Genomic DNA, 18,811 nt, shown 5'->3' on the forward strand with positions numbered 1-18,811 from the left:
GGCTGCAGTTGCCAAACCAGTAGTGTCAGCAGGGCATGTGGCAGGGACTGCGGCAGGAGAAACTTCTGACAGCAACTGGGAAAAGCGTGTTTGGAGCTCCCAGATGTCACCTCCCTTGCTCTGAATCCTCATGCTCTAGTGGTTCAAAAAGCAGCAGAAGTTCTCATTAATGGCTATCATTTTCTAGCATCACAGAGCACTGGCAAATCCTAACGTTTCCCCAGCTGTTCTGGTGGTATTCTGGACCCTGACTGAACCTCACAGCCCTACAAGCCAGGTACACCCCATTACACAGCCACTCATTTCTCAACTGTCCCAATAATGCCTTTTACTGTGTCTGCAATCTCCCTGTAGAAGCACCCCTGTGCTAAACTCACCATCCACAGCTCAGTTACATTTCTATTTCAGCTCCTGCTTGAAATTGGAATTTTTATGGGGCACAGACTGCAGCACACACAGCCAGTGGTTGTGGTGAGCTTGTACTTTGACAGTGCATTTTGCCACCCTGTGTGCCCAATTCTCCTGGAAATTCCAAGCTATAAAGACATCAACTCTTACAACATAAGCAATGTACATTAAAGGGATTCAAAAAAACATTTCTCTTCCAGGTCCCAAACTGTGGGAATCCATAAAAGCAGAGGGTTTTGGGAAAGCTGCAAGAGGCAGGCCTCAGAGACAGCAGAACTGTGACTGGAGCTAAGCAGCAGCTATGAAATAGGTCAGCAGAAAAATTATGTAAGGAGTAGAAAAGTAAAGACACACAGAACAATGGTCTGTATACTAACACTTGGCTCGAATAACTCCCTAAGCTGCAGAAAAGTTTATCTAGTGAGATATGAAGAAGTTCTAAGCTTAATAATGGAGCTCTGTGCATTGTGTTTGAAGGCTCACAAGCAGGTCCTGTATCCAATGTGAGCAAGCATTGTTTTAACAGAAGGGATGTGTGCTTATGGTGCTGGGATGGAACTACTGCCAATGTGCTTTTGCTTTGTGTGACTGGTCAAAAAACTCTTAAAGTGAGTTGTAGCATGAAGTTCTTTGTCTGCTGCCTGGGATGTGAGCTGCTGGCATCTTCCCAGTGCCATAACCACGTCATGAGACTGGTACTGGAAAATAAACCAGCCCAAGGCACGTTCCCAGCAGTCCTGTCCTGTTTGTGATTTGTACAGAGACCCCAGCTGGTGATACCCAACATCAACAGGACAAAAGCAGGTTCCAGAGAAGAACCCAATCTCCATGACTGTGGAGAACTGCCAGGCCAGAACCATGGGCAGGGCACTCACCACGATTTTGAAGTAGTCGCTGGGGATCACCACGTCCCCGTTCTTGACCCACTTGACGGTCGGCGTTGGCTTCCCGGTCACCTCGCACTCAAACACGATGTCCATGGACTCGTGGGCGTAGATGTTGGCAGGGCGCTTCAGGAACATGGGGGGAACTGCAGGGTGGAAGGAACAAAGACGAGAAGGTGATGTTACAGCCAGAGAAACAGACCTGACAGTCCCACACACAGCCAGCTCGACACCAAGAGATGGACTGGGCACCTGGGCGTGAGCGGCAGCAAAGGCAGCACAAGGTGCAGCTCAGCTCTGACAGACACCCACACAAGCTGGGAGTTCTTCTAGAACCACTTCTGTGCCCACAGCAGAGGGCTGGGAATGACAGGATCTCTAACCATCCTGGCATCCTGTGGGTTTCTGAGGTTGGGATTGAAGGTATTTGAGAAGGTAGTTCATGTTTGGACTCAGGTGTTTATTATTTCTTATCAGTGAAACGGCTTCACAACCATGAGCTTTGCAGCCTTTCATTAGCAAGGCACAAAATGGCTCTCTCTTGTGACAAGATCTTTTAAGACTAAACTATCCAATTAAGAAATGACACCTAGATTATTTTCCCTTTTAACCCAATAACTGATCACTTGAAGCCCACAATGTGGACTTTTCTGTCCAATTACAAAACATCACCCAAACTCATGAAGAAGGAGGAAGAAGGTAAAGAAGAATAACTTACCTCTGCCTTAAAACTTCTATCTTGCTTCATATTTATTGTAAAACTCCAAACTCTAAGTTTTCCACCCTGTGATATTACACACTTCTAACTAACTGCACACCCATAATCTCAGTGCTATCAATCAATTTTTCAAGTCTTCTCCACAGCCTCAGGTCAAATGCAGTGTTCTCTTGAGGGTCTGTGCCTTTTAGCACAGAAAGTTTAAAATTCTCAGCATCCAGGGTTCCAACAGGATCCAGCCAATTGGGAATGACCTCTTGAGACCACATGAAAGAAGAAATGGAACTGAGGTGTATAAACTGCCAAGTTAAACCTCAGGGAGTTCAAGTCAATAGGAAAACAAAAGGTGCAATTTTATTAAAATGTACTTTTAAAAATGAATGGACACAAAACTGAGATGAAACTTTCCCAGGGCACCACAGCCTCATGCTCCTGTGTGAAGGAATTGAGGTTATCAAACAGAGAGTGCTGCACTGGGCCCAGGAGTTTCTTGTCTGGCCTGTGGAAGCCAAGGAAACAGGATGTCCATGAGCAGCCAGGTGCCTCTGTACCACAGTGATGACATTTCATGGATGTACAGGAGGGGAGCTGTGTATTTATAACACAGCAGAGCAGAAGCTGAACATAAATTCTATGAAGAACAGAAGTTCTTCACTTACAACATGTACCAAAGGTGTTACTCTGGGTCTTGGCTGCCTTCTAGACGTCCTTAAGCCCCCAGAGTGAGATTAATTCCATCAAACACATTTCAAATCACACAAACTCTGAGATACAGATTTTTTGAGGACACCAGCCCCAAGTGACTGATGCACAGACACAGTTTCTCCCACAGGAGCCTCCAGCTGCATCCAGAGTCTCTGCACTCCTCTGGCTCAGCAGCACCAAGCCCTGAGGGCACTCACTCCTGGAGTACCCTCTTTAGAGAACACCCACCCGTTTATCTGTGTTCACTGTGCCCCCAGCACAGGGCAATTCTCTTACTTGTGTTGGCAGCTCGGATTGCTGGAGTTCCAGGAAAGCCCAAAGCAGCCTTTTGCCCTTTAATATTTAGCAAAGAAAGTCAATATGGAAGGGTCACGGGGTTTAGACAAACAATTTACACACTTGGCCTCTCAATGGGGTTTATTTGGTGCTGTGGATAAGGAATCCTAGGGCATGTTTTACTCCTTCCTCTGAAATGATCCCAAAGGTTTGTAGGTGGATTTAATACTTTTAAATTAAAACAGCTGGAAGTGAGCAGCTCCCCCAACCCCCCTCCTGTTCTGGATTATAAATGAATAAAGAGGACATTAATAAATGGAAATACTTTCGAGTAAGGAGGTGGTTTACCTCTCAGGTAAGGGTGCAAAGGTCCACAAAGCTGTACATTCACTGCTCACACTCTCACACAGGAGCAAAAAGCTGGATGGGGCCAAGCCCAGCTGCCTGTGCATTCAGACATCCCTTTCATACCAACTTCCCAGAAATTTACCAAACACACCATAAATTCCACCTTAAAAAGGTTCAGATATTTCTGTGCTTACTCTCTGATGGCTGCTCCCACCACACACAACTCTGACATTTGAAAACTCTCTTCTGAATTTATTTGCCACCAAATTGCTGTAATTTATTCTCTATGAAAATTATTTTTATTCCTCCCTGCTATTTATCCTCAGCACTGTTATTTATTACAAGCTGTGCTGCTGCTCCCTCCCTTCCCCTACCCAGCCTTATTTTGGGTGGCTCAACCAGTCGTGTTTGCTCTGCTCTGCTGTGACAATTCCTCCCAACCCCCTGGATGTGCTCCAGCCTGAATCCATCTCCAGAGCCTGAGTTTCAATCATTTACATGGAATTTCAGCAGTGCCTTGAAAAATGGCATAAATGGCACTGCAGCAGATCCCTCAGCCAGGCCATCACTCTGCCCTTCCCACATGCATCATCCCCTGCCAGCCTGGGCCAATCATGGCCTGCTCATGGTTAGCCCTTTTTAACTGATGCCTCATTTTGTTCAGCCTGCTGATCAATTCTGATGTTCTCATTTCCCTTCCATCTCTGCCTCCAGCTCTACTCACACGCACCATCGATTCCTGCGCTGCTTGCAGAGTTCAAAAAAGGGAACACAAGAATTGGAAAAGTTGTTTTTCCATGAATGTACAATGCTTCCATTTCCAAAACATTCATTACAGGTGAGTCTGAATTCCTTAGCCACGTATTAATCTTGTCAGAGGAACACAAAGAGACACAAACCAGTACCAGCGACTGCCAAAAGCACAAAAATTTCTGTGAAAAGCACAGCATGGAATCCCAGCCTGCTTTGGGCTGGACAGCTCCTTGAAGATCATTTCATCCCACCCCTGCCATGGACAGGGACACCTTTCCCTGTCCCAGGCTGCTCCAAGCCCTGCCCAGCCTGGCCTAGGGCACTGCCAGGGATCCAGGGCTGTGCCAGGGCCTGCCCACCCTCCCAGGGAAGAGCTGAATGCCCAAACTGTACCACAGGAAAGTTCTGACTGTGTTCTCCACTAATGTTTAACTTGTAATGAAGACATTTGGAAAGAACTCAAACATCTTTGGCAACTGATATTGCTCCAGTTTGGGCCATCAGCCAGAAAGAGGCATTAATTTTGAATCCTAAGAGGCAGGATTTTCTTGACACAAAAGGGGAAGTTGAAGTAGATACTCTCCTACCTACTCTCAATTACTTCTGATTTAGGAGATTAAGAATTTGAAACACCCTATTTTTTTCAAAGTCACTTTGCTTTTCTGGCTCATGGAGCAAAAGCCAAGCTGCTCACAAAGGGATAATAACATGAGGAGTGCTCACTTTATCAATTACTTCCCAGTTAATGAATTAATAAATGCTTTTCAAACACACTCTTCTGGTTTAACCATGTCAGTGTTTAGCATTAACACAATGCAAGTACAGATGTTTGTGGTAGAAGTTCAATTGATAACCAGTGAGCAAAGGAGCCAATTACCACAGAAAACCAGATTTGTAAGGGAAGATGGTGTGCTCTGTTGCCAAACACACAATTAAACTTCAAAGACAACTTGGCAGTTCAGCCCCCTCTCCGTGTCAGCACAGAACAACTCCTGAAGAGGCAAAATGCTTGAACAGAATTTCACACCCCCCAGGGAGCCCTGCCACCCTTCTGGAGATTGAAGAAAATATTTTGATCAAAACAATGATCAAAAGATTAAAAAAACCCACAATCCAACCTACAGCAGCAGTTGATTCAAACTTCTAAGCTACCTCCCAATAAAGGTGAAATATTTGAAAAATAAGATGCTTTTTTAAGCCAATAGCTGTAAAAGGATGGGAAGAGCTGAGGGACTCCACACATGCAGCAGGAATTGCACCCAAGGTGATGAGGAAACAGGAATGGGTGCTGGACATGGATCCCATTCCACAAGGACAGGTGATCAGAAGGAGATGGAAATGAACCCCAGTGGTCTGTAGCTCTGCTGTACAGGAGGAGCACAGCAAGGGTCTCCTTTGGACACACAGGCTGGAAAGATCATTTTAAAAGACCTATCATCTTTCTAAAAAGCATCAATAAACCAGCTGTTGATCTGTTGTATTTGCTGGGAGCTGCCCCAACAAAGGCAGGAATGACGACTCTGACCCCATGATCTCAGAAGGCACATTTACTATTTTATAATACCATATTATTTTAAAGAATACTATACTATACTAACTAAAGATTACAGAAAGGATGCTTACTGAGTGCTAAAAAGATAATAATGAAAACTCCTGACTCCTTCAGAGTCCTGACACAGCTTGGCCCTGATTGGCCAAAGAGTGAAAAAAACTGACACCAGAATCCAATGGAACAATCACCTGTGGGTGAACAATCCCCAAACACATTCCACATGGGCACAGCACAGGAGAAGCAAAGGAGATAAGATTTGTTTTCCTTTTCTCTGAGGCTCCTCAGCTTCCCAGGAGAAAAGTCCTGGGCAAAGGGATGATGTTCAGAGAATGTGAATGCCACACTGGTCCAAGCACAGCATCCAACAAACCCAAAATAAAGAAATAAAGAATGGGACCCAGCAGTGGTTCCAAACACTGCCAAGTACAGAATCCAGCACTGGTTTGGGTTGGAAGGGGCCTCAAAGGCCACCCAGTGCCACTCCTGCCACGGGCACAGCCACCTTCCATGGGACCATGGTGCTCCAAGCCCCATCCAGCCTGGCTTTGGGCACTGCCAGGGGCAGGAACACTTCCAGGACTATTCCTGAAGCAGAGTTGGAACTCCAGGAACAGCCTAAGGCTGAATTTCCAAGCGGGAAATGTCCAGACAAGACTGAAGCACCATTCCTGCAGGTGCCCTCAACCCCTAGAAATCAGGAGTGTGTTTTCCAAGGTCAGGCAGTGAAACCCCAGCTCCTGCCACTCCTCCCCACCCCCTCCCTCCCACACTGAGGCCATGACCAAGCAGACATGGAGAGCATCTCCAGGCACCCCTTACAAATCATCTGCTCCTTCCAGAATATTCCCCACAGCCCAAAGAAGGGGAGCACAGACACAAACTTAGCAGAGTGGCCACATTTTGCCAGTGTATCCCAAATCCTCCTGGCTCCAGCACTCCTGGCCACTTCCATTTGTAACCCATTTCTCAGGGATGCCGGGGGCACAATCCCCAGCTGGTATTTCAGTAACAAATCTGGATTACCAGCAGTATTTGAAATGGACATTTTACCATAAAGCCCATTTCATATCAACCTGAAATGGCCCACAGGGATTTTATCTCCTCCTCCAGGGATAACAACCTATTCCATTAGGATATGCTCCAAATCCTATTAGAATCATTATAAAGTTAAATGCAATTTTCACAACTGCAATTTAGTTCCTAAGAAGGATCAAACTGCAACATGACCATCATCCAGTTAATCCATCCCTTCCTGTCCCTCCCCCCAAAACACTGAAAAAATGTTTGAATTGGTGTTTGAAAGCAGATTTTGTTGATTATTATCTTTTAATTCAATGAATTAGCTGTATATAAATTAGTTGATTTTCCATCCTGAAAAAAAAAAGAAATTTACACTTTAAATTAAAATGGGGAATCAAAACATTCTTCCTTAAAAACCAGCAGAAGTATATGGATAATACTGGGGGAAAAAGAGAGATTTAAACCCCAAAACTATGTTGTAGGCAAGACAAATTCTTCCCAATCCCTGAGCATAGCTGTGATGTCCTTAAAACACACTTAATATGCAGCTACAAAATTTGCAAAGCAAACACAAGCTGACAAAAAGGGTTCCTCTAGAGAAATACAGAAAAGTGTCAAATTAATGTACAAAAATCAGCATACCAAGACACAAAAAGGTTATAAAAATGTAAACTACTACAGCAAATTTTTTTGCAGCAAAGCCAGAGTTGCAGTTTATGAACAGTTTTGGTGGCAGTGACATTCTTTAATGCAGTAAATGGGTTTTAATGTATATTTTAGAAAATGAAAGCCAGCATCCCCAGGGAGAAGTGGTGCCTGTGGCATCCTGACTGGTGGGAATCTTTCCCTCTTCTTGCACAGCCAAAGCAGAGGGGGGGCCTGGTTTGCCTGCTCCAGTGACCTCGTTAACCTCTGCTCAGCAGCTGGAACAGCCCAAATGAGCATTTGATGGGCCATGGTTTGCTCCTCTGGACTGTTCAGAGCTTTACAGTTCCCTTGGCAAATGCCAAACACCAGCTCCATGGAGAGAGAGCCGGTTCCAGTGGTGGCAGAAGGGCAGGGCTGAATTAAAACAGCTATTTTACATTTACAGTGAAAAGCTTTCATTCAGAAACTGCTAAATATGTTCCATGCTTCAGAGACCAGCCCCTAAATAAACATTCCAGAGGCAGAAAATAAAATCCAATATTCAGAGCTAGGACAACAACCAAGAAACCAGGTAAGCATGAATAGTACAGAACAAATAGAAAGTATCATTATATTGATCAATTAGAGAGTAAAAAACTCAAGCTGTAATTCAACATAGGTGAGGTTTTTTTAGGTAGAAATAATATATTGCAGATTTATGGGGTAGGAAGTAATAGCACTAAAGTTCACAGCAAAAGGCCTGAGAAACAAGGATTTTCTCACAAACTGGCCATGAGTCCCAGTGTCACAGTGGGATGGAAGAACTGCCCATGTGGAGGATGGCAGCAGCTCCCTCCACTCAACACACCCCAACCCCCCACATCTGAAGGAGAACATGAACTCTGATTTACAAGAGAGCAATAAAAACAATCAATGACTCAGAAAATTAGCTCCAAAAGAAAAATGGAAGAGCTGGAATCAGTTATTTGAGCAAAGGAAGGATTATGCAGCCATGGAACTGGACAGCACAAAGAAATGCTCAGTGCTGCAGAAAGGAAATTAGTGTGTATGTAAATATATAGATATATACATTTCTATCTAAGTACCATTCCTGTGCAGGAGGAATGACACAGGACTAACATCTCCATCCCTGACCTGGGATAACACTCCAAAGGATGAACTGCTCACTCTTGCATGTTGGCATGGAAATGGGATTCCCTCCCAGCATGAGCTGCAGTAAAATCCAACAGTCCCTGAGCACAGTGAAGAAGCTCTCGTGTGCAGCAGCCCCATCTCCAGCAAGGCTCCTGTGGAAAGCTGTGGGCTCCAGCCTGGCTCTTGGATTGCAGGCAGGGCTCTGGACATGGATCCACAGCTGGAATTGCCTGGGAAGCTCTCTGGGTGCACAGACAGGCAGCGAGCTCTGGAGCATCCTGTACTGAGCAGGATTTTTCTGTCTGGGTTTTTCACTTTCTGACATGCAGGGCCAGCACAGATTGAGACAGTCCCACAATGGTTTTTCTGCTCAGCTGCCTATTCCTTTCCTAACAGTTCCTACTATTTCATTTGGTTTTTAAGATCTTGCATTTTCCAAAGACCTGCATCTTCCAATTTCAGCATTTCAGGGCCATGCCAGGCCCCAGGTGAGAGACCATGGCTGCATTGCAGAAACTGGCAGAGCTGCATTTCCCTGTGCAATCGAACTCCAGTGTCATTTCACCACCTGGATGTTCCTTACATCACAAAGTGTTCCTAAAGTTCTTCACCAGCACTATTTGTTTCTACAACCCCAATGAACTCAGAACACCCCAAATCCCCTTTTCCACACTCAGCAGTGCAGACTCAGCTCCACAGATAAAAACACCACCTCCCTCCCCCTCTAATTTCCTATTAAACAATGAATTCATTCCCTTTTTCCTGCAGGAGGGAATTCACTCTGACTTACAGCACCAGTGTTTGAGGCTCTTAGTGAGTGACACTGGCAGAAGGGCTCTGGGGAAGGAAGGGCAACAACATCCTGCAAAAGGTTCTCCATAGCAGAGTGTGGCTTTTTCCACACAAAACACACATGGATGGATTCAATCATCTACCAACACTGTATTTTAATTTTTTGTAATTTTAACAGGTCCAGACATCACATTAACTCACCCACATTTTCCCAAATCTCCCCCTAAAGGCTTCTAAAACCCTCATGTCACACTGACCAAATCTCCTTAGTCTGATTTTTTTCAGTCTGCTGATTTAGGTGCTAGGTTACACAGCACTCTCGGGAACTCAGGATTTCACACTTCAGCTCCTCAAGAAATGTGGAGTGAAGACCATCTGGTCCCAATGATTCCTCACTGTTCACTTCAGGGGTGTGCTCTGAAATAGATTTTACTAACACTGCAAGTTCAGGTACAGCCTCTCTCCAGCTCCCTCTATTTGAAAAGATAAGATACAATTTAAGACAGAAGTCTCCAATTTTGCAGAGAACACAGACAGCAGGAATTCACTTTTCTGCTTCAGGCCATCTTCTCACCCCTTTCTCCTCACACTCCATCATGTGCTGACCCTGTGCTGTCCCTGGCAGATGTCCCAGCTCTGACAGGTTTGAAAAAAACTATCACAAGATTTGTATGTTATTAGCAAATGACTGGAAGTTTTGTATTAATTTACTTGCAAATAAACAGGAAAATAATAATTCTTTCCCCTTGTCCTCAGGAGCTCTCTGGGGAGGTTTGGAGCTGGGTTTTTTTCCCTCTTTCCAGGGTAACTTTTCACTGGTGTTGGATGCTGACTGTGAACACAAACACCACGTGCCCAGTATTTGTTTAACCTCTTTGACTGTGTTTGTGTTTTCAGTAATCTTCCTCAAATTCTTTTATTCTTACTTAACTTCTATCACACAGATCCCCCTCTACAAAACTAAATGCTGATGGATGTCACCACCCAGGAATGGCCATCAGTTTACAGCCCTCACACCCTGCTAAATGCTGGGTTTGAGCCTGGATTCTCCATGGTTCCCATGAGCCCAAGGATGTGGGGTTGGCAGCTTTGGTGTTTGGGCAGGGAGGGACCCTCAGTGCCACGATGGGGCTGAGCTCCATCAGAACAGAGCAGTGGGGGGAGCTGGGGCTGGAGAACCTCTGTGCTCATACTGATGCCTTGGGAAGGCTGACCCAGAACCAAGACTAGACAGAGCTCAACAATAAAGCAGGGATTTGTAAGAAGGCCTCAACAGAGCCACCTTGGGCAGCACAAGTGCCCAGGCAGGGCTGCACCCAAGGTGAACCAAAATGGACCACAGGTCATGGGTCTCTCACTTTTATAAGTTGTGGTCCATTTGCATATTGGAGTTAATTGTCCAGTTACAGCTCCAGCCCATGCAGTCCCACCCTGCTTGTTTTCTCTCTTCATTCCACCATTGTTTGTGCTCTTGGGGGTGAGATTTGGATTCTTAGTCCTTGGTGCCCAGCTAGAGCAGGAATTGTTTTGTCTCCCTGCTCTGTGCAGAGCTCACCATCCCATAATACAAAGCCCAGACCCACCCACTAAAGCAGCACAGAACCTGAGAATAGAGAAGCTAAACCTGAGGCATACAAACACAAACAAAGCCCCCCCTCTGCCTGTATGGCTATGGAAGGGCTGTTCCTGGGGGACAGGCACACCTGGGCCCCCCCAGAGGTGCAGGAACAGCAGAAGGAATTCCTGTGGGACACCAGGTGGGTGCTCACAGCACCCCCAGGGATCAGGGCTGTAGGATGGAACCCCCACCCACTCTGAGCCCAAGGGAAGGTGTGCCACAGCTCCCTCAGCTATTCCCTGCAGGATGGAACACTGACCTTTGTGCAAGGTCAGTGAAAAGCTGCTTCCACAATGCTCCTCACTGGTGTTCAGCAACAGGACAGGAAAATGATGGGCATAAAAATGAAATCACAAGTTCCACCTCACTGAGAGGAAGAGCTGCTTTCCATGAGGGTGGCAGAACCCTGGAAGAGCTGCCCAGGGGGATGTGGAGTCTCCCATGTTTGGGGGACATCCCAAACCCACCTGGATGACCCTGAATGGACTGCATGGTCTCCAGAGGTCCCTTCCAATCCCAGCTGCTCTGTGAGTACCTGGCCCCAGCAGTGAGTGTCTGTCCTGCACTAATATAAAATGTGATGCTTTGCCCACAACAGGGAAAAACACAAGTGAAAACTCAAACCACCTGTGGACTGAAGAGGTACAAATTTACAGACTTCCTGCACTTGTCACCTCCCCTCCAGTGCTCCCAGTAAAAGCCCTCCATGTGCAAAGACACCAAAGATTTATTTCCTCCTTGTTCAGCCTGAGCCCACCCTCTGTGGGAGGACATCTCCCAAAACCTGCGCAGGGGAGGCACGGGCTGGGATTAACCTGCTGCTCTCGGGGTGAACTCCCCAGTGAAGGAGGAACTCAGACAAAGAACAGATGACAAAAGAGAATTCTAGATGGAAATGAGTTCACCAGCTGACATGGAAAAGCTTATCAACTGGAATAAACTAGAGCAGAGCTCAACCCATGCTTATCCGAGGGTATTGCTGATTATCATTTGAAGCGAGCCTTCCATGCAACTTCTCGGGTGATTTTTAGAAGTAAAAACCTTAATCTAGGCATCAATAATGTAAAACTGTTACATTCATTATTTCTCTGTTTTACTAAGCTCTCCTTCCCAGCCCTTCTAGGAGAAATCTCGCCTGTTTGACCCTGAATCTACTCCAAGTGCCATGGAAACATCTGAATAACAAGAACGCTCATCAAAATTTAAACTTCTTACAGCACTGCCAAAGGCAATGAAATTTTTATTGAATTCCAGAGCTCTCATTTTCCACACAAAGCTGAGCTGGAGAAGAGGCCTCAGACAGCCCTGAGCACGACAAGGCCCAGAGCCTTTGGGGCCATTTTCAGCTATTTCCAGGCAAAACCCTCATTTCCAGTTCCCACCACGCTGCCTCTGGTGTCTGTTTAGATCCCTCCTGCTCCCTCCAAACAAATCCCCAGCAGGAATCCTCCATCTACCCCGGGACTGTTTGGTGGGAGGATCTGCAGCACTGCTGCAGTCACTGGGAACAATCCTTCAGGATTTAGGGATGTTTATTCTGGATATATATGGTGGATATAGTGCTGAGTCCTCCCTCCCCCCAGAATGACACCCAAACACCTCAGGAAGAAGTGCTTTATAACTGGTCTAATTTGGAATATGGCACATTTTCCTCTTCTATTTTCTTCCTTGAGTCTTTCAAAAACTCAGATCCTAAGTTTACAATTTTTCAAATAATTTTGATATGTGAATAATAATAATAATAATAATAATAATAATAATAATAATAATAATAATAATAATAATAATAATAATAATAATAATAATAATAACAATAACAATGCTGACTTTGTTGGAGATGACAGGGAGATGCCTGGAGAGCAGAGAGGGACTGCAAAGGCACCAAGGAGAGGGAAGGACTGGCCCTGGATGTGACAGTGTCCTGCAACCCCAGGTGCCTTCCCCAGCCCTGCCCCTCTGATGGGACTGGGTGGACATTTCTGGAGCAAATCCCACATTGGAGAGGTGACTGTGGCCCCTCAGCCCCTTCTCCAGCTCTGAAGGGACAGATTATGGGATGCATATTCTGAAAAATCAATGCTGAAGTGTCTCACACTGGGCACTAAAACAGCTGGATACATTTCCTCTTAATTTTTCTGTGTCCCAGTCAATTTTTTAAATGGATTCAATGCCACTTCATTTCAGCAGAGAGCAAAAATACATTCATTAGTGGTTATGAATGATTCAGGTGCCATGGAGCTGAATACCAAAACAGGAATAAATATGGATTTGAACTGAGCAGTATAAATAAATCATGGGACTATCCCCTGAGTAAGGAAAAAAATCAAATATTCAATATTTTCTCAATAAAGTAGCCCTGTGAAGTTTGTGCAGTGCACAAGGCAGTGAGATTCTGGGGAGAAACAGCAGGAGAACACATATTTAAGAATTTCCTAACTCCATCCCATAAGAAGGGGAAAGAGGACGTGACAAATTAAAGAGAGCAAGCCTTGACATCCCAGATCTTTGAATATTTCCCAGTGCAGCCCTCACAGTGAGGGGGTTCATTTGTGTGCTGCAGACTGAGGAGCTCCAAAGGCCAGGAAGGACACACATTTTAAGATTATTTCAAATATTAAGCTGTTTGTTCACTGAATACAGATTGCCTCAGATCATTTGGGGAAAAGACAAACTAGAGCTGGGAACAGTAAAAATAATTTATGGGATCAACTAAGCCCCTCTCATGTTCACCAATAGCTGCTGCCAGATACAGGGACATCTTGGCACTACAAAAACCAGCTTTTTTCTGATCAAGTTCAAAAGAAAATATAGAGAGTTACTGCTTTTCCATGTTTTTGTCTTGTAAAGACACAAATTCTGCAGGCTGGCTTTCCACATCAATTCTGATTCCTTTCCAGCTCAGTGAATGCAGACCCATCTTCACATCAAAGTCCCTTCTAATTTACAAATCCCAAAAATAACCTTAATTACAACCCACTTCAATAACAGCTTCCATGTAAGGAACCAGCAAACAAGACTCTGCAGCCTGAAAAGAAACAACTCCAAGGGCTCACTGAAGGCCCAGATAAACATGCCTGGCATAGTGGGGGAATAAGGGTGGACTGGCTCAGCCTTTCCCATGAAAGCTGGGAAAAGAAACACCAAATAAATTTAATAGATTGGCACAAAATAAAGAAAAAAGGTGCTGTTCTTCTCAGAGCCATGGGATGAGGGAGATACAAGATGTTTACATGGAGTGAGAGAGGAAAATGGAATAATAGAAAAGAAATCTATGGGGGATTGATAAATAATGGAGAAAGCACAGAGGAAAGCCCAATCTGCCTGGAGAACAGGACATTACCCAGGGGAAATAAAAACTATTCTCACCCTTCACTTAAATCCCCTCAGCCATCTGCTCTCTGGACACTGTCAGAACATGGGGTCCTGTACATTCCCTGCTGGGACCAGAGCTGCCACATCCAACAGCAGCTCTTGGGGGGCTCTACCAAAAGACATTCTCATTTCCCTTCTACATTTTTTTATCTTCAAATGTGTAAAAACATTTTCTTGTTTGGGGTGGGTTCATCCTTTGCTCTAAGTCATAAAAACCCCTTCTAACTAACACACCCTTTGCCTCCTTGGTTATCCAGCAAGACTGGCTCAGAAATTCTTTTCCTCTACATCAAAACTTGCTTCCATCTCTATTCCTTCTTCAGATTCTACATTCAAAAATCTTTCTGCTAAACATACATAGCTGTGAGACTTTCTTGTCAAACTTTCATCCTTCCCAACACAAATGGATTCCAACCACTGAGGTACAGAAAGATACAAAATAAACTTGGAGCAATCTTTGGAAACTGTGTCACAACTGCACAAAAGTCTTCTGACCAATCTTCCAGCCTTCCAGAATTACTGAGGGTAGAATCTGGGGCTGTTCCTTCCCACACTGCACAGGTATAAATTTACCTTTACAATCTCTTATGTTGAAACTTGACCCAGCACATGAGTCCAGTGGGAGCAGCAGGAATTCAGAACAGGAATTCAGGAAAGCACAGACCCCAGTAATGCTCTTTTTTGTCAAATAAAATCCAGTAATTTGGGCTCCTTAAGGTAAAAAAATTGAAGTAGGTATTATGGATCAGGTGCACATCTCAAATCCAAGGAAGTTTTTCATATTTAAAGTTTGTGATATTCTAGAGAAGGATTTTTCTCTCAAAGAGAAACAGAGCATTGACACATTTTAATTAGAAATTAGTAACAGTTAATAGATTAGGAAGTTCTAAGAGTCTCCAGCACTCAGATTTCAAACTAATAAATGAAACAGTGACCACTTAACCAGAGGCAAAGGAGCCTCCCTATAAAAATCTTGGTCAATAATTCTTAGAACAGTATTTTTGGCAAGGTGCTACAACAATGGAACCCTACAAGGGACAGATGCTCTTCCAAATGACATTTAACCCATCTGAGCTGTTCCAGGCAAACCAAAGAATCCTTTAGGTTGGAAACAACCCCCAAGATTGAATCCCACCATTACCCCAGCAATGCCAGATCCACCACTAACCACAGCCCCAAGTGCCACATCCAGAATTCAAATATCCCCTTTAATCCCTAAGATTTCCCTGCTCTTCAAAGAATTTTCTCTTTGCCTTGGAAAACAACAATCAACAATTACAATCACATGTGAAACTAAAGAAGCCAAGTTCCAGTTTTCCAACAGAACCAGCTTAACATTTGAACCCACAATGCTTTCCCCAAGTCCTCCCAGTCCTGAGTGAACATTACTGTGGTTGATGTGATGATGCAGAGCTCTGCTAACAGCACCAGCAGTCCATGGAAACCCTTTGGAGGCTCCATAAAAGCTTTTTCCTTGTGCTCCAGCACTTGCTTACACCCAGGGGAATTTTCCATGAGTTCCCAGGTTCATTGTGGAAACCCTGACTACTCCTGTGTGTGTGCCTGGAGCAGCCCAGCTGCAATCTGAGCAGCAGCAGCAGCAGGGAGATCAGCAGCTCTGCAATCACTCCTCTAATGCTTAATCACACTAATGATCATTTAAGCAAATTAGCAGAGCAAGAAGCATGCACTGTGCAGACTGAGTGTGTGACTGGGAGCAAAAGCACAGCCAGTGCCAAGGACAGAGCCAAAGCTGCTCCAGCCCAGAAATCTGAGCTGGTGGAACTGAGCCTCCTCCCCAGCCCCACAGAGCCTCCAGTGGCTCTTCTCCTTTCCCACTCCATGCAAATTCCCAGAGAGCAAAGCAAAGTTTCAGCTAAATATTTAAAGCACAATGATTTGAGTCTTATGGTTTCTTCTGAAGCCAAGAGAACATACCAGGATAGTGGTAATGAACTCTTATTTTTCTACTATCTTCCCTCTGGAAGCACCTTCCTAAAATACAGTTTCTTCTCTATGTGGCATCTTAGGGTGTGTTACAGGAAACAGGCAAAAGATAAACACTATAAATCAGAGCTATGTTAGTGCTGACATTGTCAGTAAACAAAGTTATTAATTATACATGTACTGGGAAAGCTGAAAAAAAATTATTTGCCCAAAGGGGAAAGGAAAGGCAAAATTACATTTTAAAGATTCTCCAAAGCGTGGAACACAGCTTATAGTAAATCATTAGAATTTAGTGAAATGTTTGTTCTGCAGCCCTGACTCAGCTCTGAGCTGTGAGCTGCTATAAACTCACCTCAAAAGAGACATTCAGTACAGAAAAGTGACATATTTGAAATTCTACTTCAGCTTCTTTGGTTCTTCCCTGTGCACAAAGCCTGCCTGAGCTCCCTGGCCAGCAGCAGCTCCATCCCTGTCCCAGAGCCATGGGGTGGTGGGGAAGGACCAGTTCCACCCCCTCAGAGCCCAGTCCAGCCTGGCCTTGGGCACTGCCAGATCCAGGGGCAGCCACAGCTCCCCTGGGCACCTGTGCCAGGGCCTGCCACAACTCCTCACTCCCCCAGTGGCACACCCACCAAACCCAGACTCTGCAGAGGCTGGGATCAGCAGGGCAGGCTGTGATGCTTTGCACAAGCCCAGGCAGATGGTTCTGTTGCTCTTCCCTCACTCACCTCCTTTCCCTTTGTGCCTTCCTGCAGTTTCCAGCAGGAGCTGCTCCATGACCCTGCTGGGCACTGAGGTGGCACTGAATGCCCTGGGCTTCCCAGGGTGCTTCATCACCATTATTCCATCAGGATAAACAAATAATAATTTGAGGTTGGATCTCCACTACAGAGCTCATTGAGTTACAGAACACAAAGCAGAATTATTTCCAAAACTGTTGCACTTCCTCCAAGTCCCATTCCACTCTGCCACATTGCTGTGGAAAAAAATACATTGTCTTGCCCAAGGGACCTGCTGAGCCAGCTCCTGACAGACAAGCAGCACAACCAAAACCTTTCTGGGAAGGGTTTGCAACTTGCATGACTGCACCCACTGCAGGAATACAAAGAGATACCCCAAGCCATCCTGCATTCTGTGCATTAACCTGGCAGTAATGGGGGGGTTCCAGGGGCCTTTCAAGTGTTGTAACTCAGGAATGAGCACAAACCCCCTTTTATTCAAATTGTGTTCACAGAACCAAGTGCTTTCCTGAAGCTGAAAGCATCTGATGTGAGAGAACACAGAGCCTGGGGAGTGGCACCTCCAGAGCACAGGGAGCTCTGAGGTACCACAGTACAGCAATTTATATCCTCACCTGCAAAGTTATACTGAGACTACATTTGAGCTCCTAAGGATGTGAAAAGAAGAGATCACAGATGCAACCTTTGAGTCAGCACTTGAAAACAAACAAGACCGGCACAGCTGCCAGAATTTGGGACTGGTTAGAAAAATATTCAATATAAAAACAATGTTCTGCCCTTCATTAACTATTAACCAGCCTGCTTTGAGCCTGGTTTCCTTCTGTGAGTATCTTAGATCCTGTTCCCATTCCCCTCCAGGCCTGCCCCCAGCACCCCTCTGGACAGAGCACCTTGAGGAGCACAAAACACCTTTATGAGGCAGCTCACACCTTCCCCCAAGGCTCCCCATCTCCTCCAGAACACTGGAAGTGTTTAACTTCCCCTGGCATCATAACCAAAGCCTGTTTACTCCAGGAACCCAAACTCCACCGTGGTTTTCCTTTTAATTATTCTCCTCACGAAGACAAACTAATTAACTGCAAGACTATGGAGGGAATCAGCCACCACAGATAAGAGCCCTCCTCCTTCCCACAAATTACTGGATTGTTTCATCTCTGCAACTTTGGGAGAAACTTCCCTGCCAAGGACTAGAGCTTGGATAATGAGACATCCAGTAATGGCAATAATCTGGCTCCCATTAGAGAAATCAATTATCTGCTGGATGAGAGTCAGCTTAACCATCATAAAAATTTCACTTGAAAGAAAGTATATGTTCACTTTATGGTATGGACTCTCTCTCTCAAGACTGATTGATGTGTGGTGTTCCTCAACATTTCCACTTTAACATCACCCTCAGTTTTCATCACGAAATTTGGTGGTGTGAAAACAGTGCAAAAGTTTCTGCTGAAATGGAAAAAAAAAAAAATTAAATCCCATAAATTCAAAAATTAAACTTGGAGCTTGGTTCACCCAATTAAAGTGGAAGGATGACCCTGATGCACAGAGAAAAGTACTCCCCATTTAGGGCACAACTCCTATAAAAAGAGTCTCACTTGAAGGCAAAAGGCATTTTAATGAGCTGCTTAGTTCACACATTCACATTTCTTGAAGTCTCTGGCATGTGCAACTTAAAAATTACTACTGAATCTTTCAGCTTTTAGTTTGCAATTGAAATTCTGTCATCTCCTTTTGATGGGGAGTAAAAGCAGCATTAAAACCCCTATAGCTTATCTCTAGTTCATACTTCTACTGTGTCCTTGAATCCTTAAAAGCATCCAAGAGCACTTGGGACCATGAGCCAGCTGGGCTTACCTTTCCTACAGCATTCTATGAAAAACACATCGCAAAAAAGAGTAA

The 18,811-nt window shown here is 44.9% G+C and overlaps 1 protein-coding gene across 3 annotated transcripts in view; it reads right to left on the bottom strand.

Moving 5' to 3' along the window:
• NEO1 (neogenin 1) overlaps positions 1 to 18,811 on the bottom strand; it is a 168,979-nt gene that overhangs the window by 63,552 nt on the left and 86,616 nt on the right. For all 3 annotated transcript variants that reach the window (XM_084213595.1, XM_084213594.1, XM_084213593.1), the window contains exon 6: positions 1,284 to 1,438. In XM_084213595.1, the coding sequence (XP_084069721.1) occupies positions 1,284 to 1,438 (155 nt within the window). The remainder of the gene's footprint in view (positions 1 to 1,283; positions 1,439 to 18,811) is intronic.

This window comes from Fringilla coelebs (assembly GCF_963513975.1).
Source record: "Fringilla coelebs genome assembly, chromosome: 12".
NCBI lineage: Eukaryota > Metazoa > Chordata > Aves > Passeriformes > Fringillidae > Fringilla > Fringilla coelebs.